This window comes from Gavia stellata, chromosome 14 (genome assembly GCF_030936135.1).
Source record: "Gavia stellata isolate bGavSte3 chromosome 14, bGavSte3.hap2, whole genome shotgun sequence".
Taxonomy (NCBI): Eukaryota; Metazoa; Chordata; class Aves; order Gaviiformes; family Gaviidae; genus Gavia; species Gavia stellata.
Genome location: NC_082607.1, coordinates 3267594 through 3293413, shown reverse-complemented (window position 1 = coordinate 3293413; position 25820 = coordinate 3267594). Strand labels below are relative to the sequence as shown.

The following is a 25820-nucleotide window of genomic DNA, read 5'->3' as shown; positions in this document are numbered from 1 at the left end:
AAAACTGTCAAAACCCCACAACTTTAATCTCTAAGATTTTTTTTGACTGCTACGGCCTCCTCCTTTCATTGCTGGGCATACAAAGAAAAGTAGTACAAACAAAAACCAGATGACTAGGTGCACGTCTGCATCATTTCTGTTTCTTAGTACAAATCCTAGGAGTTCACGGGCTAAAAGCCCGTTGGAAATCCTTCATGAAGAGTTCATTTAATATCGCACTTTCTTCTGAAAGTTTTTAATCTATTACTGATGTCATAAGTATTCTAAAAAGAGAGGGAAATTAAGATAGCAGTATTTTTAGTATTTCGTTTTGCAAGCTGTTCTTATTACACAGATAAAAAGACAAAACCTACCTGGCTTTTCCCAAAATATGTGAGAAGTTTTATGTTCTCTTTACTTAAAGGAAAAAATTTCAAAGGAATGTCAGTATCACATTTGATAATTGTTTTAGAAATAAGCACAAATACATTACCTGTAACTTTAAAGGGTTAGTTGAATAAAACCCCAATACTCTCCCTTCAACAGTCTGATAAATATACCTCAAGTAACCTGTTTACTTGAAAAGTTATTACATATTAATTAGTGAATAATGTAATTAAAAATATTAGGCAAATTTACACAGAATGAGACTTTCCTAAACACCATAAATGAAAAGCAAACTCCAAAAAATTTGGAGTGCAAGAGATGCGTTTTATTGTATGCCCGTTACGATGAGTAACACATTTAGAAATAATAATCCCACATAACAGTGACAATCTTATTTTACAGCGTGTACATCATTTTTTACAGCCACATAAAACACGTATTTTTCTAAGAGATTTCCCAAATTTAACTTTCTGAAGTTTAGAAATATAAAAAAAATTTATTCTCAAGGAACTGATTCTCATCTGGTGCAAAAACAAAATATGAACATTTTCTGAAACACAAAGCCACAATATAGCATGAAGTTACAATTTATCATGTGAACAGCTGTGTGCAAACATGAAGCAACTAAAAAAGTAAAAAATACACATTATATGCATAACATTTATGAACAGGTTTTTCATTAAATAGCCCTAGACCAGCTTGTTATAGTAAGCGCCATTTGATTTGCAGCATGCTAACACAAAGCATTGTTTAAAGGGATGCATATTTTAAATGTATACACTGTAAACTGAAGATCCACCTCCAAACTCTAGTGGCAGCATATTTTTCTGGTTAAATACTGCATATATACTTTCTTACAGATTGAAAATGCATGTTTATAGTATGGTATAGATTTTTTTTTTTAAGAATTGATTAAAAGGTGCAATTTTATGTCTATATTGAAAATTTCATATTAGGAGGTAGGACAGTAATAGTCATACCTGTTAAGAACACTGCCCTAAAGAACTTCTAAGTACTCTGAATTTTAATTAAAAAAACTCTATGTTTTTCAACTTTGTTTTTAATATTCTTTTTAGAGAAGATTTTAAAGTAGCGAGAAAAAAAATTAGTGTTGAGTCACAACACTATGAGCTGCATCCATTTTATCCTTTAAAAAAAAAGTCAAATTCAAAGTTGATTTTGTTATTATGTGCCATACTGAACAACATTCAACTGTAGTTTCAGATAAAAAAGGGAAATTATATACACACACATCTTTAACCCTAGCACCAGAACACCACCTTTGAGATCATAACATAATGCTATATTTTAAAGATCATAAACCTGCAATAAAATAGGTTAGCAGCTTTGAAAACTGTTAAAAAATTACTCGTTGGACCTAAACTAATAAAGGAAACGAAAAAGTTTCCCAATGAAATGCTTTTTTTTAAAAAAAAAAAGAAAAAAAGGGATAACCCCCCCAATTTGACCACTTCTGGAATTTCATTTCCAGGCACGATTTAAAAACGTTATGATCAAGTGACTGACTAATACTCTCCTTTCAGAACTGCACAAGAAGTTAGACTCAGTTGCCTTTGCAAACAATTTGTAAATAACCCCACCGTATATCTGAACTGTTTTCATTTTGGAGACAAGTGCTGTTACTGACAAAATGGATAACACAATCATCTTCGTTTTGTCTTCCGTAGCTTAACAATGTGTAGTACTATTAATTTGAAGACATTCATTCATCTTCCTGCAAATTTAAGACATTCACCCATCCTTCTGCATTCTATAGTGCTCTTTAGGTTCTGATAAGCAACAATCATAGGGCTATGAGATCCCCTGTCAACCCTAATACTTTTAAGACTTTTAATACAAAGAATGTAAAGTTATGATTTAATATCAAGCTTTGAAACCAGGAGAAACAGTTCATGAGATTTTTTTTTTCCCCAATTAGCATATCACAGTTTCTAAATTGCTTCCTTCTTGAGCTCATATATTACATTATGGCCTCTTTGTGGTGCCTCATTATATGCTGATTTTTTTCAGATGGTCTACGGAATCCCTTTTTGCAATACTCACACCTATGTGGATAGTCTTTTGTGTGTATGGATATTACATGCCGTTTAAAGCCTGACGCATCCGTAGTGCTATATTCACAATACTGGCATTGATAAACTTTTCTTCCACTGTGGGTCTTCATGTGCTTCTTAAGTTCATTCTGCTGCCTAAATCCTCTTTTACATCTTTTGCATTTAAAAGGCAGGTCCTTGGTGTGAACTGAGAGGATATGCCCACTAAGTACAAAAGGATCTGATGTTTTAAAGTCACAGTGTCTACACTGATGTATCTTTTTACCTTTATGGGTTTCACTATGCTTTTTGAGCTCAGATGGACGATGGAAGCCTTTTTCACATACCTCGCATTTGTGGGGAAAATCCTTTGTGTGAACTGAAATAATGTGTCGCTTCAGGTCACTGGAATTGGTGCTCTTATGGTCACAGTGTGGACACTGATGAGTCTTATGCCCTTGAAATAATTCTGTGTGCTGCTGCAGTTCTTTTTCATCTGTAAACGCCTGGGGACAGTGCTCACATTTAAAAGGCAAATCAGTCCCGTGTTTGGTTTTGATGTGAGTTTTCAGATTGGACTGATCAGCACACCTGAAGACACAGTGCTGACACTGGTATGGCTTTTCCCCAGTGTGGGTCCTCATATGCTTTTTCAGCTCTGATGGATGACGGAATCCTTTCCCACACTCCACACATACATGAGGAAAGTTCTTACTGTGAACTGCAAGTAGATGTCTATTGAGTAGTCCCTGCTCTGCAGTTTCATAGTCACAATATTTGCACTTGTGTAGCTTAGGCTCCTTGTCCCTCAGTATTAGCTTATTAGAACTCAACGGGCTTGCTTCTCTGTATCTTCTTGTATATTCTGTAAACTCATGGGTTTTATCAACTTTATTTATAAGTTTATGGCTTTCCAGATGATTGTGGAAACTTACTTTTTTGTTAGTTGTAAAGTCGCAGTCTGTACACTGGTATTTCTTCTTAATCATATGATCTGGATGATTCTTCATATGCCTTTTCAAGAATCCTCTGGATTTAAATTTTTTCCCACAAATATGACAAGGGTAAACTGTTAAGGGCTGTCCATCAGGACCTATTATAACAGCTGTTTTTAAACAAACAAAAACAAGTTATGAAGGAAACAAATTTACTGATTAAGAAGTTCTACATCAGCCAACTGCTGTTCAGATTCATGCACTTACACTTGCAGCAGAGAACGGTTCAGTAGTTTAAAAACAACCAATCCACAGCACCTACAGTTTATATAGTTTTGTTTTAGAAACCGCTCAAACAGATCAGTAATATCATATGTGAAGTGAATATATCCATGATTACTTTTTAATAGCTTGCAAAATTCAAACGAACTGCATCAGCCCTAAACATACTGACTTTGAATAGCAAAAATTATTACATTTTCTATGCACAGAATTGGAGGGGGGAAGGACACAGGAAATACGCAAATCATCAGTTATATTTTTTAATTCTGCACCAGCTTGGGGGGAAAAAAAAAAAAGGAATAGTACAGGAGTAAGTGCCACTCCATGACAATACGCATAACCATACAGTGTTTACCTGTTTGCCATTGCCTGGCCTCTCCTCTCCTCCTTTTCTTGGTTTTTTGTTTTAGCACTCTATTAGTGCTAATGCTATCACAAATCTGCAGGTATTGTGTTGCATTACCGTTTTTGTTTTCTAATCGTGTATCCAAGTTATTTCCTAGAAACAAAAATTAGACACCATAAAAAACCTTAAACAACTTTTTTCTTTGGGACTGATGACTGGAATTGCACAGCAGCGTATCTACTCTTTTTAAAAGAATATTGCCCATTCCTCTACAACGAACATACATAAAAAAAGAAGAGTGCCCATATAAAGCACTATCTAGCTTTGCTGGCAAAAGTCAATAATATCATTGTTTAAACATTGATTATTTTTCAAATATATTGCTTGACTTCTCATACTTCTTAAGAATTAATTTCTTATGAGTTATGCTGGTTGTTTGCTTTTATTTAACTTGGGTTTATTTCTTAACAACTGCATTATCTCTTTTCTCATTACAAAACTATATTAAAAAACTTCCCCACCCACTCTGAAGGCCTGCAAGACATCTAGAATTGCTTTTATTTCAACATAGTAGAGAAAGACTGTGGAGTCCTTCAATATATACTTTAAGGATAAATTTTTGCATCCACTGATTAGGAGAACTGACACATAAATGTATGTATTTTCAAAGACAGCAAGTTAGTTTCAATGCTGTACCCAGCATAGGTACATGTTCTTACCTGCCGCTTGACCATCTTCAAATCTTCTGGGTAGCCTTCTTTCATCTCCTGCAGAAAATGGTATTTTAGTCATTATAAATCAAAATTCTTTTTAAAGATGATGGCTTTGTAAGTTTGATAATGAGAGAAAACTAACTTAGCTAGTAAGTAACAGCTTAAAGCTATCCAAACTGAGATGTGCAGTTCACAATCAGTTCAGTATTTTGTAATTATGAGCCCCAGGAAATAAAATCACATCCTTGTGAATAGTTAATATCCACTAAAGCTGTGTTTGCATGCTTACCATGCTGACTGTCTTTCCCGCTTCTCATTATTAATATGCTTGTTTCTGCAAACTTTCAACCTCATAAATAACCTCAGATACCAATCCAGAAAGGAGGTTATCCGAAATCCACAATTTGTCATTGAGATCAAAGTACTTCATCTTTCTGGAGTAGAACTGGGCAGATAAGACGACTTACACCTTATCAGCCGCTCAGCACTCATCTATATGAGGCACTACAAAGTTCTGGGAGACAGAGAAGTAATACCTTAAGATTATATTCCTCATTTTGGATTGAAAGTGTTTACTGGTGTATGCCAAGGCTCTGTGGTTCTAAGCCACTTTTATCAGCCCAACTATGGTGCTCAGAAATATTACACCAACGAATTTTACCTGACTAATTCTAACATGAACCAAGGATGACCTGATACCCTCTTAATATACATTTAACATGCCAAAATCTGAGAAAAGAATAAATATGGAAAAAAGAATATTCAGAATTCACAATATATCCTGGTAAGACACTTCTACTATTTGAAGCATGGCTACAGAGAACAAATTACCTTTTTTTTGTTTTGTTTCTAATCTGAAGGACTAACAGGCTTAAAACAGGTATATAAACTGAAATTATTAGGAACATGTTTACACATTTATCCCTACTATTCCCTTTTTAAAGTTATTTCCCCTTCCTCCTCACTAATGTAAAAATACTTAAGGCTATTCTTGTTTTTGTAAAATCTTCAACAGCCAACTTAAACAGCCCACACATTCTGTACATCTGAGCCGGAATCAAGAACAGTGTAAAAATTCTCATGACAGCTTTGCTTTCTACTTCATAAAACTCAACATATAGCAATCCATTCACTACATGCAACACAATCAACTACTAAAGTAATCTGTAACTGTTTGACAGGCCAGCACTGGAAAAAAAAAACACCAATGTAAAAATGGAGTTGTTTTCTTCATATTGAACTGCAAAAAAACTAAGGACCTTACATGTAAAAGGTCACGAATGATGTCAAAATAATTTTTCATATCACTTTATCAACTCCACTAACTGACACTGCTAAAAGATCAGAAGGAGCTGTTTCCAAACCCCTAGGGAAAGGTGAGAGATTATCACGTTTGCACAGAGAATCTGGAAGCTGGATTAGGGGGAAAAATAATGGAAGGGATTTTCAGAAAATAAGCATACAGATTCCTACCGTAAGCAGCAGCCCAGGCAACAGGGACAAAAGTTTTATTCACGCCAGAGTCTTCAAGCTGTGTGTCTGGAAGTGATGTCGCTTCTTCTTCACCTACAATAACTTCCATATAAACTTCATCTGCTATTTCAGCACAGCCTGGATTAAAGGAGAAGAATAAATCTTTAATTCTATTCTGCTCATCCTGAATTTTCCATCATTTAATTTGCTCTCACTCTGATGGATACCCGTTATAAAATACTTTTCTTCCTTTGGCATTTAGAACCACCCTTTCCCTTAGGGGATCATTGTTTATTCAGACATTCCTTAAAGAGAGAAAACACGTATCAATAAATGTAAATCCAAAATAAATACCAACATAAATTCAAATATACAAACTTACAAAGTTGTAACTGATGACATTTATTAGCCACTTTGCCAGAAAGCTGTTTAAACAAGGCAATTCACAGTAGGAAAACAGAAAAATGAGAGATTTGACTAACCTCATTAACTTCATCCATGGACATGTTAAATTTAATGTAAATAATGAAATGATTGCATACAGTATGCACAAAGTGCATTTATCCACATCACTTTAAAATAATTATAGCCTGCTCTTTATTTTTAGGGAAGATGAGCTTAGTTTTCTACTACTTCAGGCTGAAGAATCCTTCAGAAAAATTAAAAAAGTCCTTGAGAATGACGTTTATATTGTTGTACAAAACAGCATGAGAAACAAAAATGTTTCTTATTATGCTTACTAATATCTTCATCTTCCTGAGAAGAGTCCTTAACAGCCATGTAAACCATTTTTTCTCGCTGCATTCTACCAACACCTCCTTGTTCAATTACTCCAGCTACAGAATGTCCATTGTGAAAGTCACTCTCTGTGACAATTTCTGTCCCACCTTTTAATAGAAAGAAGTTAAACACATTAAGTAAATGTAAAAAAAGCCACTGTTCAGATTAATTTCAGATTTAAGTATTATTTTCTTACTTACAACAAAGCTATTTCTTAAAACTCCAATTAAATGTTTTGACATCCAAATCTGTCATAAAACCATGCAAGTTTGATACTTTGGGGCAGATAAGCAAAAAGTTCTCTCAGTGTCTCCTGATAAACTCAAGACTGAACCACCACTAGCTAAGAAGGATCAAGAGCCTTTTATGCATGCTAGCAGTGAACTTACTCAAGTGCAAATGGAAACATACACCTGCCCATGCCCACCAAAAAATTACTGTAATTCTAATCTTGCCCAGAACACAGCCGTTAAATTCTCTCTTGAGACGTGAGCAGGTAATTCTTATCCCTCTTCCTCTCCCAAAATCCTGTTTGCTCACCTTGCAAAAACTGATTCTTAGGTAGTTTCTCCTACAAAGATTCTCATGTGTATGTCCCAGACTCATTACACGGGATTGTGCAGTAACTTATACTGGGATCAGACTTCTCAAACCATGATAGAGCAACTGTTACTGCCAATTATTTCAACAACAAGAACATTATCTAGAGAGACAGGCTAGCAGGGATGTAAGGTGCTGCACCGAATCCCTGGAGACAACACAATCTGAAAAGTAACAATTGGAAAGAAGGGAACAAGAACAACTGCCCACATAGTCCCGCTCCGGGTGACTAACAAGCTTTGGCCCACTGACTGACTTGAACAGAGGCAAAAGAACAAGTTCAAACCTGGAACTTGATATTGATGCTTGAGTCAGAGAGAGGTGCAAATGAATATTGATGCTTAGTCTTCCACGCATCTCAGGGACTGAACCGTGAGTAGAGAAGCTGCAGACTATGGCAGAACAAGCTAACACCTGGTATGCCAAGAGTCCCTGTTCGCTACTATGAATGGTCCTGATGGAAAATGCTCAGCTCGGTGCTTGAGTACAAATCAAATACACTGATCCATCGCTCCCTGTTAAGTGTTTTGTAAATGGGAGACTGTGCCAAACATCCTTGCCACCCAAGCCCATTTTTATAATTTTTGTCAAAAGTGGCTTTGCCAGCACGTTTATCCAAGTAACTAGACCGCAATGTAAATGGATGACACCTAAGGACAGCCCTCCACTGCCCCCCACGTACAAAAAGATCAGGAGACTACTGCTAATGGGTAAACTTGAATCTTGGATATTCTTTGTGAAGACTGTCATCTCAGTTCTGTATTTCTTAATGCCGAGCAGCAAACATACATTATCAACGCAAACGGCTATTTCGAAGGGAAGGTACTCACCAGTAATGAACAGGGTAATTTGCCAGGACTACCTCATGGCTATATCAGAAGCACTGAGAGTAGCTCATGAGAACATCCCTGCTGTAAATTAGTTTTCAGCCATAAGAGATTCTGATTCTTCCTGCTGCTGCTGCATTAGCAGTCTGTCCCTCAAGACTGACAACCTATCCCCAGAGGAAGAAACCGTATTTCAAGAACGGCGCCTGGCAATTCATGTAGGAACTGGCAGATGAAATGGATGTCACAATAGATAAGGGACGTTAACATGCTGCTTCTCCAGATCCTTTCCCCATACTCTTAGCAAGCACATGCTCTTCACAACCTCTTTCTCATACTTGAAAGGAATTAAGGATCAAATACGGAAAATCCCAGGGCCTTACCAAAATACTCACTAACCTTCAGCCGAATCAGATACTGTCTATTCAAAATGGGATAGCGAAATATGTAAAGCTACTCTGGCAACCTTGTGAAGGACTTGATTAACAGGCTCCAAAATCTACACTGCATCATCCTGCAAAAGATACCGAGCAACTCATAAGATGGTCTTAACTAATTCTGAATCTACCCTGAGACAGAAAACCAAAGACAACTACCCTATTAGCTACCAGTCTGATCATCCCTGGAACAATCCTTTTCTGCCATTAACTTGAGCTGAAAAGATGACTTGACTCTCAGAGAAGAAAAATAAAGGCATTGTACAGCCAAAAATTTCCTGAAGTAGCAGTTCAAGCTACTTGAAAACCTGTGCCAGGATTGTTACTAATTGGAGGACTTTGCTGATCTAATCCATGGCTCTGTCTAAAGTTCGAGATTTTCACAGCATAGCCAGGCCAATGCTACTCGTCTATGGAGACGAACTCCCTTCTCCACTCCAAGAAGAACAGAGTCAGGCTGATTTGTCCTGTGAATGGCGCTGGGGTTCCAGGCCAGATAGCTTCCAGTGAGGCAGAGTTTCAGTACCTAAATGCAAAGGGTACAGTGGAATGAGCCAGAGGTGTCAGCTCTGAGAACAACTGTGAGGGGGACTTTGCTTTTACAAGTTACGAAGAACAGAACACAGGTTAGCTGTACATCCACTTGCAAAGCACCTGGAAGCGCTGGATCTATCCTTTGCAAAAGAGAACTGCAGAGCAATTCTGAGTTTCTTCGTTAGGTTTGGAAACGACTGTATGCCTAAAGCCCCAGCAATCTTCCCCTCTCTCTGCATCAAGGCCAAAGACTGTTCAATGACAGGAATCCACTCTAGAGGCTTTTCTGTGCCGACACACAGTCTTGCGACGTCAGAGAAAAGCAGCAGCTGAAAAACAGCTGCAGACACCCAACCACTTCTACATTTGGGCTTTGGTTGCCTGAAAATAAATACTGCCAATCAAAAAAACCTTGAGGCTAATACACCCCCAGTATTTACCAAATATGGGCAGCCTCCACAAATGTCACATTATACAAAACATTCCAGACAGTGGATTACATGAAATTAAGAACAACAAACAAAAAGTCCCTGAAATACTTCAATCTACTGGAAGAATACATAGAATTTAAAAGGTACCTATTTCGACATCATCTTCAGCTTCAGCTTTAAATATGTACACTTTGATAACTTCTGAACCAAAACCGTCATCTTTAGCAACATCATCATTTGTCACCTCGGTACTAATTTTCAAGGGAGTGCTTCCTATATGGTCCAATTTTTCTCCAACATCATCCACTGTAAAGATAAGAGAATAATAATGAGGTTCAAACACATTTTTTAAAAGTCAAAGTAATCAATAGCATGATTTTCTCCACTATTATCCCCATGCATAGTAAAGGTTTGTATTCATAAATGGCCTTTACAAAACAGTTCATCTCAACATACTTAAAAGAGATTCCAGAAATTCAGTACTCATTTTATTGCAACTCAGGAAACACAGCAAGAATTACAGAACAAAGAACACAGAAGAAGCTTGTCATCAAAGAGAATGTGGTAACTGGTTATGTCTGAAACTATTACACTTAGAAAGCAAAAATGTATCAATAAGTAAAATTAAACATCTATCCAAAAATGTTAAAAATTAACCCAGAATTGCCTGTTACCATCTAAGAGTCCCCAAAAGTTTCACTACTCTAGGGTACTGGCGACTAAAATTTAGTAGGTGAAACTCTTGTGAAGAGCGATGACTCGGAGTACACTCCCAGTGAAAGAAGTGTGCATCAAAAATTTGACTACGTCTTCACCCTAAATTATGATTTTATCCACTTTATCACTTGAAAACATAAAGTAATGAAGATTGTTGTATAAAATACAGCTGATTAAAAGATGCAGTGACAATAAATCCAACTACTACTATGTGAAACTGACTTCTCATTCTTCAGGTACACAACTTAGTCACTCTATTTCATCTATATATTCAAAATTCTTATTTTATTTATACAACAAACACTACATTCAAACTATTAAAAGCATAGAAGTAACATTATTTTGATAAAAAGGGTATTCACATAGATATCCATGTATGTACACCCCAAACTGCCAATACGGGGGCCACTGAACTAAGCATCTTTCTGATGTTCGTATTGCCAACACACTTCTCTCATTGGATAAAATTAGCTCCTGTGCAGATGGCCAACACAAACCTGTGCAATGCTTAAGACCCACTGAAGTCCTCTAAATAGAGAGGAATTCCACAAAATGTTAACAAAATCTGAATGAAATACATCTCAGGGAAATAGCAATTTACTGCATATGTAACATTAAAATATGCGGATACTAGGTAAAAAAAAAAAAAAAAAAGAAAATGGATATTAAAGTGACCGTAGTGTTTCATGACGAAGAACAGAGTCTACCCAATGCGGACACCGAGGGCTCTGACTGCTGAGGAAAGGATGGCTTACCTCGGGATGGCTGCAGTGGGTCCCAATCCCCCTCTACGCTTCCTGCCCTCAGTGCAGTGAGGACTGCTCTTGAAGAGCTGCCTTTAACTACGTCAGGCTGCAGCCTGGTGTACTGAGCTAAACTGGAGTTCGTTTAAGCTTTTCTTAATGCTCCAGGCAGTCACGCAAGGTGGTTCAGAACCTGCTAGAAAAGGAGCAGATGCCTCCCCTGCGGCAGGGCGGGAATCCACCACAGCAATCCCAAACTAAGCTCCTCCCACTCAGGGACAGGATTCCTCGGAAACATCTATCCAAGTTAACACCGTTTTTCATCCCCACATTGAGGAACCTTATTTCTATTTCACAAATCTTGGACTGCATCAGAAGAGTATAGAAGTTACTGAGGACAGAACTAGATATAATGTAGGTAAGTACAAGTAAGTATTTGATTTCATTTTAGAACCTCTGAAAATCATGTATTTTGATGAAAATTAAATGGAAAACATTAAAAAAATGCTATGTTTATATAGCTTATATACAAACTATGTTTATATAGTTTACAAACAAAAAGAAAATGCTGTTTCTTTTTGTAAGAGATCAATTGCATTGCCAAAAAAAAGTATCAAACTTGGATCAGTGGAAATAAATAAAAATTTCATCAGGAAAAGAGTTTTTGTTTTCTAATTAAAAACGTTCTAAATCTCTATTGAAATCGATGTCACCAACATCAACACCTTAATCTGTTAGAATCCGCCATGTACTGCATGGCGTTCAGGTTACCTTGCAGGACAGTGAGAACAGTAAGAGTATGACCACCACAGACGAGAAAGCCCCAGGAGAACGTGGCATATTCCTTTGACACTCAGGTTTACCAGCATCAGGTTATTCGTACATCTTTATATCCAGTATTGGAGTGTTACTGCATCTGCTAATTGACATTTTTTATGCTGCCAGAATGGAGCTATTAGAAGAGAGGATTACGCATCCTCTACTAACAGGGAAAGGGAAGATGCTAAAAGATACTTATCCTGGGAAAAGTATTTCCATACATCTACTATGTCTGCATTTATTAAAGACCATTTTCTTTTCTGCATGGCTTTTAACATGTATAAATGTTTCTTATCCATATTCTTCAAAATGATACACATACGTTTAAATTTAGTAGAATGAACATTTCCACTGCATCTATGAGTCTCTGAAGGACTGGAGGTAACTAACAGAACAAGGCAGGAGTGATTATTTATATATAGCTCTATGACTAGACCTGCTGCCAAAATGCAGAAAGAATATTTAAAGGCTGGGTGGAAGAAATCACTAATTGTAAGCTGTTACTGTAATTTTAGAATTGGTAGGTGGTAGTAAAGTTATTTTCAAATCTGCAACTCAAGCAACACCAAGTTTTTCTAAACTCATAAATTTTATAAACATAACGCATTATCAGTTTAACATAGAAAATAAATATTTCCGTACTGGAAGGTTGTTTATCAACAGCAACTTCCTACTGAACAGTGGAGTAATCACATATATGTGATAAGAAGTTTTCTTTATGTCAAAAATTTCCAACCATTTAACTAATATTGGGTGACAATGACTGTACACCACTATGTATCCGGTGAAATAACGTAAGAAAAAACCACACAATTTTAGATAGTTGCCTTACCAGGACATCAACTGCAATACAACAAAAGATTACGTAAGGAAAATATGAGGAGTTTTTCAATTTTTATAAGAATAAGTATTTTCAGCCAAAAATATAAAGTAAAATACATGAATATAGCAGGTATGCTCACATGCTCTGTTTTACCATTTCAAGTAAAGCCCTCAAATCTTCACTATCCTTTAAAAAATAGGGAGCCCTGTCTTAGAGGGCAAACTTACAACATTATTTTTAAAATTAGTGGTTACTCCCACACCATCAACCATCCTGTGTATTTTCAAAGACCTTCAGTCTCTATAATTTAAGCTAAAGTAACGGAAACACATCAGGAAGCCTGTGTATCCAGGGCCTCTGGAATCACTTTTCTAAAAAAGCAGAAGTGTAATATAACGAAATTGGAAAAATATAAACTGGACTGAGAAAATGATACTGATACAGACTGTCATTTGTAAGATGTTGCCTTTTGTTTCAAATACCTCAACAACAAAAGACACTGAATCGGCAATTGCTTATTGCTTAAATTGCTGTCTTACATGAAGAAAATGTCATGGTTTCAACCTATTTTTCAAACACATTCAGATAAGGGGAAAACAATCAACACAGCAGGACATGTGATCTTTGTCAAGTTCCATAATATTAGGACTTTTTAAAAAAACAGATCGTGAAAATACTCTATTATCTAAATAATACGACTTCAATCACAGACTGCTAACCCATCAGTGCTAAATCAGCTGATGACTTTTCCCAGTGACAGTTGGCAGGAACAGGAACGCTTACTTTATGTCAATGGAATATGAAAGTGTCTTCCAGACCTGACCCATCCACCAGAAGCACTACGTATTATTATCTTGTCACTTAAAATTAACTGAAAAAACACAACAGAGAACCTTTATAAATATATGCTGAATCCTCCTGAATAAACAAGGTTTAAAGGAAAACTCAGCACACTTCCAATTTTAAACTTACCTTACTTCGCTGTTTTCAGGTGTGTGATGTCCAGATTCACCGTGGATTGCCAGCTCCCAATTCATGTGATGCCTCAGCATGCACTATGCTGGTGATATCACACCCACCATAGGAGCCCATAGGGATAACATGAGGGCAAGATAAGTCCCGTGGTTTTACAATTTTTCAATATTTTTCTAATGTCCGATATACTTATTTTATATCCCATAGGTTACAATATAGGAGTATTAATACTAAAATGTTTAGCAAATTATGTCACACTGCACTGTAATATACTAAAAAGGAGGTGGTGGTGGAACAGTACCTTACCCCTAAAGGCCAGCTCCAGTGTTGTTCTGTGGTGGGTATGAGGTCACCAACATAGTGCATGCAGGGCCAACACACGGATCGGGAGCTGGCAATCCGCTGTGGGTCTGAATATCGCAAACCTGAAAAACAAAAAAGGGTACGCTTTAAGCTACACGCGTGCTAACTCCTCCCTGGCAAAATGGGATGTACTGTTCATAATTTTCCCATCTCAGTATGAGATGGAATGGGTTCATGATCACACCATATGCATTCATTTTGTATTAACTTCCTTTTGAACAAGTCCCTTTTCAACAGGTATTCCGGAGATTTAAAGCAAGGGATCATGCATATCCTGTGGCATACGTTGTGAACGTTATCAAAAAAGGATTTTTAAGTCTTATGCTTATAAGGCTGATTTTAAAAAAGTTGAATTCATCTGCAGTGAGATAGCAGAGTGGTGATAATCTTCTAGTGAAAATTTCCAATTACAAAATCATATGCAGCTAGTTTACAGAACTAGCAAGACAAACTTATTATTTTCCAAATAGTATTTACGCAAATATATAATTACCAATAGTGTATAAAGTATCTACATGGGAACGTCATCTTAAAATGGTGAAAAATCACCTTTCTGTATATTTAAACTGTAACTCCCAACGAAAAGGTAAGATAAGTTAAAATTCCACACTCAGCTCAGCTTCACACCCTAAAACGTAGTATTTCAGAAGTTCCCAAAATGTGTTCCACAGAACAGCTGGTGGTATTCCCTAAGGGCATTATCTGTCATTTTATGTGAAGTCCCCCCTTTTCAGATGCTAAATTTCATTAATACAGCTAAGTATTTTGGCATTTTTTAAAACTATCATTTTGATATCATTATAGAAAAGTTCAACAGTCCTATATATACACCCCAAAAGAAACATCACAGAATTAACTTTCTACAATATTTTCTGAACATTTGACAACTTCAAAATATAAGTAAATAAAAAGGGTTTTAAACTGCTTGATGAACTGATCTATTCTGTACAACAGATTATCTTCATAAACATAACAAATTCAAGGCTACTTTAAAACATTAAAAAAAAACATAAAAACCCGCCAACAACCAAAAAATGAACAACTGCGTAAGACTGATTCATTTTTGTTGAGAAAAAACAATCACTAGCAGATACTTTGTTGAATCAAGCTGGCACACCCAGCATAATACAGCCTCAAAACTTCACAGAGGCAAGAGACTGCCTTAATTTATCTAAAATGATTACTTAAAACAAATTTCTACATTAATAATGTAGCTTCCAACTGTGATTATTCAGGCACATCATGATTATACACATATATAAACCTAATTTGCTGAAAACTAGGTCTCAAACTGGCTTTGAAACATTGCAAAAGCCATCAGTAGGCTTGAGAACACCTGACAAAACTACAAATGTATCAGACGCAGCTGGGGTCATCAGGTAACCTGAATGAACCTGATGAAAGTTTAAGATGCGCTGGTCTAAGTGCAGTGCTCATCGTTATCAATCACACTTATCTATCTTAGAAGGAATTCCAAAGATGACTCTACTTACAATTACAAAGGTGCAGTTGGAAATACCGCAGTTACAGAATACAACTCATCGTAAGTACTCTGTCAGAAAGGAGGAATTTTTTCAGTGAAACGACTGTAAAAATGGTGTTCCTTTATTTACAAACACAGAAGAATTTTTCTGTTGTAGGTCTAATTTGCTTTTAGACTGAGTTTTTTGGGTTCTTTTTCCAAAAAACCCTTTTTGACTTCTATTAGTGACATATGGCATTACAGTAATGAAAGAATGATAAAAAAAAAAATCATTGCTGTCCATCCTATACTGAACCAAAAATACGTTTTGCATAAGGGACATAAATGCGATAAAATATTGAAATCATTATAAGCACTACTCAGTCATGTCCTGTCTTGAAATTTTTAATAAACGCAGCTTGCTGTGAACAGATTGACACTTTGACACACTTGGCATTGCCCTTTTTTTTAACATATTGCTTCTGACTAAATAAAATCTGTTTTGACCTACTCACATTTCAGTAACTAATTTGGAGAAGTAAAAAATCTAAAATGAACTATCACGCGTTTTATCAAATTTGTGTAACAATAAAAACCTGGTATCTTGAGTACAAATTAACTACTGAAGAAACATCATATACCTAAGGTCCTTTCAGCAGCTCTCACTCAGCAAGTGGTATAGGACCACACAGTTTCCTCAGACACAGAGCCCCTTAATGTCAAGTTCAGTCCAGAACAGCACAACATACAATAAAATGTCTATTATAATTTTTAATACAGCTAAACAAACACTATTTTGTGGACATATGAAAAAAAACTTTATGAGTCAGGTATCTTAAAAACCTCTTTCTTTGTTGGATTCTACTGATTAAACCCAACACAATTTTACATGAATCTACATAAGATGGTAATATAGCTGTGTATTTTAGAAAAAAGTACTATACTCAGAATATGTGGAATGTTTAACTTTCCAATGTGTTTTTCTTAATTTTCAGGAATATCTAGTTTCAGAAACCCAAACATACACGCTCATTCACTCAACAGCATGAATGTCATTCTCTTTCTTGCCGTATCAGCGATAATGGATTTTTCATCAAGAAAACCCAAATCCAAACACCAAGAATTAACTGGGCAACAGACTATTATTTGAGAGTTCCAGTACAGAATGCAGCAAGAGTCCTGTTCTAGTTAACTTCTCCCCACTAGACCACTTCTACTTCAGATAATCTCCTGTTCATATCTACCTTTGTTTAACTTACAAGATATCATTAAGTAGTCTTCAGATGTACTCTTGCCATCATCATCGTCTTCTGTTTTTATAGTCACTGTGGAGCCAGGAACAGTACCAGCTGCTTGAATGACTGCTTCAGAATCTGAGTTCGTTACAAGAACTTCTTCTGAAACCATTGTAGGTGAATTGGCTCCTGACACAGAGTCTTGCACCACATGCTCCAAATGTCCATCAGGACCCGTAACAAGGTCAGCCACAAAAACCTGATCGGGAACTCTAACCGTTTCTGTTATTAGATCAGAAGTCAAAACATGATCACTGGTATCTAAAGCTTCTTCAATAGCAACATCAGCTTCCAAAACAGAGTCGGGAACAATTACACCTTCTGTTACAACATCGGTTTCAGTGATGATGTCAGGTCCTTGGACAACTTCAGCTGCTAAGCCATGATCAAGAGTTATTCCATCATCGGTAACAACATCAGAAACTAGGACAGCTTCGGGGACTGATACAACAATATGGTCTCCATCAATATGAGCAGTGCCAGCCATTCCAGCCACTATGAAACAATTATGAACGAGGAGAAAATTGTTAAAATTACTGCATTAGCAATTAGTTTACCTAAGGAATGCAATAATTGTATAGATAAGTTAAACAGAGATATAGTTTTGAATTTTCTCAAAAAAGTCATGCAAATAGCATTATTATATTAGTCAACTCTATGTCTTGATATCGTTTATAAACACATAGCAAAAACCTGAAAAATTCTTGATTTTATTCATTATTTTTAATAGTTAAAATGTTTACCAAAATCCTGCATAATCATAGTGTGAGGCATTTTGGATTCTTGTGTTTGCAATCCAAGACTTCCACCACCTGGATCCATATTCAGCTAAGTTCATTCACAAATAACTGCAATAGAAGCAAAATCAGAATTTATGTTGAACAGTGTTATTGTGTTGATTAGCTTTACTGGATTAATGTGTCACAATGACAAACACAAAAAAGCATTTATCCAAAACTTCAAGAAAAAAGCATGCTGTACTTCACAAAATTCACTTTGCTTTATTCTTTTGTTTTTATATTTTTTAACCTAAAATCCCAAAAATGTTGCCATCCAGAAGTAGTCCTACAGTAATCAAAAGAATTACACATGCAAGTGAAACCAAACAAGTCAGTAATTCTTGGTCAGGACTTAGAAGTTTTTTTCATGTAAGTCTTTGGTTACTGCCTGGCCTAGAACAGTTCTGTTTATACGATCTGTAGAATTGAACTGGAAAGTGCTTTCTAGTTACCTTCAGCATGCAGTGGTACAGACTTCAACATCACTTTACTTCTAGGGGCAGTAAGCACAAGAAATGCCTAAACTTTCCATTTCCGCACTGCAAACTGAACATAAAAATGGGTTTGTCATTTTATGAGACTATCTCCATAGGGTAACAGCTCACTGACTGACAGCAAAGATCACACCTGCAACACCAGCAGTAGCATCAGGCCATAGTAACAAAACAATATAACACGTTAGTAAGCAACCGAACCTAGTTAGAGGTAACTTACCAGCTAGAAGCAGAAACTTTGCCAAGATGCAAGTTAACTTTGCCTTAAACAAACTGTAGCTAACTGTCTCTAGAAGCAAGAAATGCAAGTCGGACATCAAGAGCGCACACATGCTATTACGAACTACGTGCCTTACCACAGTAACATATACTAGCAACTATGCACGAAGAAGTCACCTTTGCTCTATCCCTGTCTGTATATACCCTTTAACTAATTATCAAGACTGGTGATTATGGATGCGTGGAGCTGCGCTGAAGAAAGTTGATAATTGCATCGGAAGTATCAATTTTTCCCATTCTTTCACAATTTTGTATCTATCAGGTATTTCAAAACAAATTTTCATATGTAAATTTAATTGAACATTATGTTTAATTGTAGCAAAGTTTCGAAAAAGCTGTGTAGTGCTTTAAATTTATGAAAATAGAAGTGCTGAAGCTGATTTTCTCTTCCAGCGGCTGTGTATGAACCCCTCTACATCATTAAAAAAGTCTGACAAAAGGCCTGGTCGAACATTTAATCAGCCCTCAGTTAGATTTGCATGCACAGTGCAGAAATACCCATTGTAACAGGCAACAGCTAAGCATAAGAAAGGCCAACTTATTTCAACGTCTCCATTGCCGTGAGACTTACTGAAGAAACGACAGTGCTCAACAGACTTCTCTGCTGACACCTCTATTTACCATTCCAGTGTTAGGACTGTATTATCCATATTGGTTGACATTTTATTTCAAAACTGTCAGGTTATTCTAGAAATCTTATCTTCCAACACTGTCCCTTCTGTGCTGCCTCACTGCAGCTGCCAGGGAAAAGCTGGTCCTGTGCAGCTATCTGCAATATCCCTCTAACAGAAAACCGATCCTTTAAAGCTTCTGATAGAACAGACCCACCAACTCTTTGTAAACTCTCCACTGTTACATCTTTAGCTTGATTTTCTTTCTTTTCTTTTGTTTTTGACAATTGCTTTGGCTCTTCTAATTCCCCTTAATGCTTAGGGGTTTGTTTCCCGATTTCTCTTTTGTCAGACTTGCCTATTTTCCTCAATCTTTTAAAATTACACCAGTTCCTCAAACCTTGCCACACAGCCATGTCAGTTTTACTCCGAGTTTTACTTCTGAGATTCTCGTATTCATTAAAATGCAATTCCAATGACATCCAAGAATTTTCACACACGGAGAGTAAATGTTGAGCTTCTCACTAAATCCAGTTTTACCAAGATCTCCATTTCTGGTATGATATCTGTCTTGAGGATGCTGAATCTCTTTCATAAGGTACAGCTACACAAACTTGCTTTCAGAGAACGTATGTAACATTTCTTTGACAAGAGTGTTTCCATAAAACACAAGAGAGAAAGATAAATTAGCAGTCCCCCATGTTATTTGCATTGCTGCTACACACTGAAGTGTGGGGATTCTGAATTATTTTGCAGTTTGTTGCAACCCAAAAGACTTTTACACAAGTTCTCAGCGCAGATGAAGTGACTCCAGAGAAGCAGCTGCAGGAGTATACAGAGAGCAAAGCTTTCACAGGTGAACAATCTCTAGCTTAAAAAAATCTCTGTTGCACATGACTAAAATCACATACTTTCCTGCCCTCTCAGATCCAGGAATGGGAAATAAGTAACAGTACCACGCAGAAAAGGAAGAGTTTTAGGAGTTGTGGGAAGTGAACGCAGAATAAGAGCTCAAGTCAGAACTACCTGGAACTGGGTGGTGCAGAGATGAATAGGGAAGTACGAATGGTTTTAAGAGCAAGCCTGAAAAATATGGTACTTTTAACACTGATTTTGCTCTTCTGGATCTCATAAAAAGTTGACCCGTATCCTACCACAGGAATTTGTTTAAGTCTGCGCATCTAATTCCAAAATATGACAGAAACTTCAAGTACTTTGTGGTACAACGTATCTGACAACCCTACTGCAATGAAATATACCACAATAGAGTTAAGAACTAACATAGTAAAGCAAGGCGAGTAACAAAATAAGCCAAGCTGTAAGAATAAATGGCTTAAGTGCCTGAAACCTCTGAGATACCTCTAAGCCAGAATCAAGGGACCCAGAAAGAGCCAGGACCTAACGCAACTCACACTATCACACTAACCCAGAAGCAAACTAAACTTCGCAGTAGACATGACATTAAATTCTCTTAAAACATGAAGCTCTATCAATAACAGGCACTAGAGTCCCCAGTAAAAGACCCTAAAACCAGAACAGATCAAAGCATCTTAATGCCAGTTACTAGCAACACTTGTGGCTCACGAGAACGGACAGCGCTGCATCCTTGGTACCAAACAAGCCGCCATCGAGAAGGGAGATGCTGGCACCCCGCCAGTGCCGAGGGCCACGCTGCACCGGGCTGACCCACACAACCAGGCGGCCTCTGCTGCGCCAGGCACCGGGCTCGGTCTGCACGGGGGAACTGATGCTCCAGATGCCCTTCAAGGCAGGCAGAAAGCCACCAAGGTGAGATGATGAGAAAAGTCAATTTTGGTGCTACATTGCTTTGCCTCCTTTTTTATGATTGTGTTAAATGCCTTCACTTCAGCGGGTGATGCAGAACGCCTACTCTGTGCAGGCCAAGACATGCATGCCAGGTGGGTACAATTTTGTCTTTGGGTTTTTTTAATATGAAAAAATACAAAACAGAGTAACAAAAGAAAGAAGCAGCACGTGGAAAACACAACCCACGCTTACTGCATCTTCATTGTCAAGGAAGGAACTGAGCAGAGGTTATTCCTTCTTTTATACTCTTGAAATCCTTAAGCGAAGGAAGCAGCAAGCGGTCCACAATGATGGCAATTTCAAGAAAAAGTCACCGATCCACCCCAAGGAGGTTTCAACTTGACTGAGAATACAAAAGAACCAAAGAACTTGTATCACCCAGTGCCACTATCATCCTTTCAACGCTTTCTCCCTGTATTGTCTGCTCAAACCTACTTCTCTCAAACCATCTTTAAAATCTACAATACTAAGTCTTGGGGCCGACAACAACATAACATTCTTCTTGCAGAGCTACAAGAATTCCCCAGTATAACTTCTTGATGGTGCCGTAACAGAGTAAATTAGTTCCACAGACCAGCTAGTATTATAAAAACACATGTCAAACATTATCAATGAGGAAAGTAGTCAAAGATTTCACTAACCAATTTCAACGTAGTTTTAAGTTTTAGCTCCAAAATCAAATTCTTTCACCACTGTAAGAATCACAAAGAAACCTCAGAACCTTAATGCAATGCTCTATCACTCCTAAATTATTGTCACAGCCATATGAAACTCGTACAGTAGCTAACGAATACTTGCTACTACAAAATAAGACACAGCTCTAGACCATAAATGGCTAATACAGCAATTTCAAAATTAATGCAATACCCTACAATTTCGTGACCACAGCCTTTACACTCAGATAATCCTTCTTTTTTAATGTAAATGGATACAAAAAACTATCTTCAATTATAGAAATCTGAGATTACAGGAAGAATATGCTAGGCTTTTCTTCCTTCTTAATAAGCAATTTAATTTATTTTCAGATTATATAATTAGACACCCAAATATATTACATGCGGTGCCACACAGAAAATTCAATACAAAGTAAGACTATGATTTTAATTTAAATTAACACTTCCGCAAGGAAAGCAAATTATCACTAAAAGGAGTATTTTCCCAGTAGCTAACAGGACTACTATAAAAATTACCAAAATTATGGGATGGCACCTTCTGTGCACGTAGTACTAGGAATACCTTAAACTGCCACTAAAACCAGAGATGGACGATGAGACACTAGCAATAAACATGCTGAAGCTGTACCTCGGTTGATGCAGCTGGTATCCAACCGTTACTTAAGCATACTCTTCTGAACCCTCAGCGCAGACAAAGGACAGAGTTGCATCAACTATGCAATCACAAATTATTTTTTTTAATCTACTTTTGGGTCTTAAAAGAATGCAGCAACAGCAGGAAAACCCCTTACTGCTAATGCTGGAACAATTAACAACAGGTAAGGCCTACAATTCTGCTACAACTGGCTATTTTTGCTTGTAGATTTCAGTAGTGCAGATGATTTAGTTTCACACACTACATATGCATGCAAATCTCACTATTGAAAACAGCAAAAAATGCAGTACAGTGATTAGCTGTGGTTCTTCACAGCTTCTTTCTGTAGTACACCATGTTATATACCCACACAATCGTAGAAGTGGCCCAATCATGTTTTAAAAAAGGACAGAGAAATAAGGCAGAAAGCCACAATTCTGTATACTGTCACAATCCTAAACTCATCCATACCTCTCTTGTATCTAACTATTAAGATCTCAAGTTTTTCCTCTCAATTCCCCTTCTCCTCTGTCTATTTAGAAGAAATACTATGAAAATGCTTTATTAGCATCAGCCAATAAAATAGTGTCCCTTTACAACATTCCATTAATATTTTCATTGGGTTTGGGTTTTTTAAATTATAACATGCTATCTTGCACCAGGAAGGAGTACATTACCATCAGATCCCAAAATGAAGAATTTCATCAAACCTAAACTGAGGCCCCCAGAACAGTGTCTCAAGGCTAAATTTTTAAAATATGTATGTATCTGGTATTGTTTTGCTTTTTTGAAAAATATAGCTCTCTTTCTAACTAGCTTCAGAAGAAGGTTGATTTTAACCTATTTCAGTGCTTTATGTCAAAGCTCTTCCTTAGACAGGGCTCAGCTGAGGCCAAGCAATTAATTTTAGAGTAAAAAAAGGAACATATAGCAGAAGCACTACTGTAAATTACTACTGTAAACGCTATTTTTTAAAATCAAATATAATGGTTGGCAGTTTGGGAGTACCTAAGGACACACACTTATAATAGCAACACTCCGTTGAAAAACTGGTAAAGGCCCAGGCCCTTATAAACACTGCTCTTACTATACACATTGATTTATTCTTAGCTTACTCTTCCCATAAAAATATCATAAAATAACCATCAATATTTTAATTTTCTTTGAGAAAGCTTTCAGAAAACACCCTAAATTGAGAGATCTTCAGCAAAGTATTTTAAGGAAGAGGGTTTAAAAAAAAGAATGCCTCAGCACTTCTACCCTTCCCAGGAAAAAAAGGGTGTCTGTCACTCTTGTACCCAGAGGTACAATGCAGCTCCCAATCAATATGCTGGCTTCCAGGCATTGTTGCCATATTTAAAATATTTATAACATAAAAAATATTTCTGCAAAATGCCAATTACAACTTAGTAAATTCACATAAGTAACAAGTATGTATTTAATGCATTTTGTTATATCCTAAACAGTGTGGTCCTGCAAATGCTAAGCCTCTCCCCAGTTTACACGTACAATTATTCCCAACATGTTCAGGTGATACACGTTCACATAAAGCATATTTGCACAGTCAGCCCTTAAGCACTCCTTTAAAACAGTGAATTTCTTCTAAATAATACTGAAGTCCTGTTTACATATAATAAAGTAAAACACAACATCATACTTTGTCAGGAGTTTCATATATTCATAAGCTGCATATGACATTTTGATTAAACCAAAAGGATCAAGCTCTGATATACAGCGATGTAACACAATAAACTTATCTGTAGCTGAACAATCCAAACCAGATGTTTCTCAATTATCTCATCCCTTAACATTCAAGTTCAAGAAGAATACAAGAGAACTATAGTCCCCTGAAGACACTTCAGAGTTTGGGGTTTTTTTTCCCTAATTATTTTTAATGCAGCAACCAATAGAAATGCAATGAGAAACATCCTGCTTACGCAGAAATCTTAAGCAGAAGAACCCAATTAATAAAATAATGTGCGGGTTAACACAAGCCCTTTGCAGAAAAAAGACTAGCTATGAAAACCTAACATATCCACGTTAAGGTCCTTTATTGCGTTCGCCTATAAAGCACCCAGGAAAACTGACACTCTAAATCCATTCAAAACGACAAAGACAGAACCAGTGAATGAGATTCTGTCTCATCGCCTGAAAGGCGCTTACGGCTTTTCAATAAATTAATAAAACAGATGAATGCGCATCTACGTGTTACATCCACAGCAGTAACGAAACTTCCCGCAATGAAGAATCACTGGCAGGGAAGGGCGACAGCTACACGGAGGCACCGCGCGGCCGGCGCTGCCTGCGGCTCGGCTGCCAGACTCGCCACCCGCCACCCCCCAGGAGACGAGACGCGCCGGCGGCGCGGCGGGCGGCAAGGGCATCGCGCTGGGGCTGCGCGGCTGCGGAGGAGCGGGCAGCGCAGCGCAGCCCTCCCGCGCGTGCTCGCGGAGCGGGCGCGCCGCCGGGCGGCGGGGGCGCGGCGGTGGCGGGGCGGGCGAGCCCGCAGCGGCGGCCGGGCGGCCCGGCGCGGAGCCTCCCCCCGCCCGCGGACCGCTTGACTCGACCGTAAAGCGGCCGGCAGCGGCCCCGGGCGCCCCATCCCCGGGGCTGGGCGGACGCGCGCCGCGGCCAGCGGTCCCGCCGCGCCGGGGGAGGTGGCGGCAGCGGGAGGGGTGGGAGCGCGGAGACAAAGGAGCCCGCGGAGGGCGCAGGGCGGCGGCGCGGCCGGGGGACGCCGCCCGCAGCAGGGGCGCAGGGGAGCGGCCGCCGCACCCCGCGGCCTCCCCGTCTGCGTGCCCCGGGCCGCCGCCAGGCTCCCGTCCCGCGGCACGGGAGCCGGCTGTCCCGCGGCGGCCGCGGGACGGGGAGGCGGGGATAACCCCTGTCCCGGCGGCGCGACGGCCCGCGGAGCCGCAGCCTTCCCCGCCCCGCCGGCCGACATCTTGTTTTCCGCCATTTTCTGGCCGCCCGAAAAGGCCCCTCAGCCGCAGGGCCCGCCGGCGACGCCCGCCCGCGCCCGCCCGGCGCGGCAGCAGCCGGCCGCGGCCGAGGCTCGCCGACCCGCCGAGGGGCGGCGGCGGCCGGGCCCGGCGGCGGCGGCGGCGGCGCCGGCAGGCCTCGGGCGCGGCCTGCGCTGAGGCCTAGCCGCCTCCATTGTCCCCATCCCCCGCCGGCCCGGCCCCGACGCCTCGGCTCACCTGTGCGGGTCCCCGCGCCGGGCGGCCGCGCCGCGGGCAGGGGCCCGGGGCGGGGGAGGGGGGGGGCCTCGGGCCGCAGGACTCCGCCGCCGCCGCCGCCGCGGCCTGGCATTCGGGTCCGCCGGGTCCGGGCCTGCACCAATCACAGCCTGGGCCGGGCGGCGGGGCGCGAGCGCGCGCGGCCTGCTCCCCTCCCCCCGCCGCCCGCTCGCCGCCGGCCTCGCCGCGGCCGCCGCACGTCACTGCGCGCCGAGCAGGCGCACCCGCCGCGCCGAGGCCGCTGCCCTCACTCTGCCCGCGCCGCCGAGCGCGCCTGTGCGGGGCGGGGGGGGGGGGGGGGGAGAGCC

General features: G+C 39.2%; 1 protein-coding gene across 3 annotated transcripts; it reads right to left on the bottom strand.

Moving 5' to 3' along the window:
• Positions 1-687: 687 nt before the first annotated feature.
• ZNF711 (zinc finger protein 711) lies at positions 688-25488 on the bottom strand. Of its 3 annotated transcripts, none has more exons than XM_059824281.1 (9): positions 25474-25488; positions 17719-17823; positions 16940-17470; positions 9926-10084; positions 6910-7056; positions 6170-6307; positions 4703-4750; positions 3993-4136; positions 688-3525 (listed from the first exon to the last, which is right to left on the bottom strand). In XM_059824281.1, exons 2-9 carry the CDS (start codon positions 17795-17797, stop codon positions 2348-2350), a joined length of 2424 nt encoding a protein of 807 aa, XP_059680264.1. In that variant the 5' UTR covers positions 17798-17823; positions 25474-25488; the 3' UTR covers positions 688-2347. The 3 variants fall into 3 exon arrangements, with proteins under 3 accessions (XP_059680264.1, XP_059680263.1, XP_059680265.1); XM_059824280.1 differs by lacking the exon at positions 25474-25488 and adding an exon at positions 18207-18222; XM_059824282.1 differs by lacking the exon at positions 25474-25488 and adding an exon at positions 18207-18222 and having other exon boundaries at positions 4101-4136.
• Between the last annotated feature and the right edge of the window lie 332 nt (positions 25489-25820).

Coding starts and splice junctions, on each gene's coding strand:
- ZNF711 (XM_059824281.1), bottom strand. CDS start 17,797: ATGGATCCAGGTGGTGGAAGTCTTGGATTGCAAACACAAGAATCCAAA. Junction 17,471..17,718: donor TATGATTATGCAGGATTTTG/GTAAACATTTTA, acceptor ATTGTTTCATAG/TGGCTGGAATGGCTGGCACT. Junction 10,085..16,939: donor AGACTACTTAATGATATCTT/GTAAGTTAAACA, acceptor TTATCTTTACAG/TGGATGATGTTGGAGAAAAA.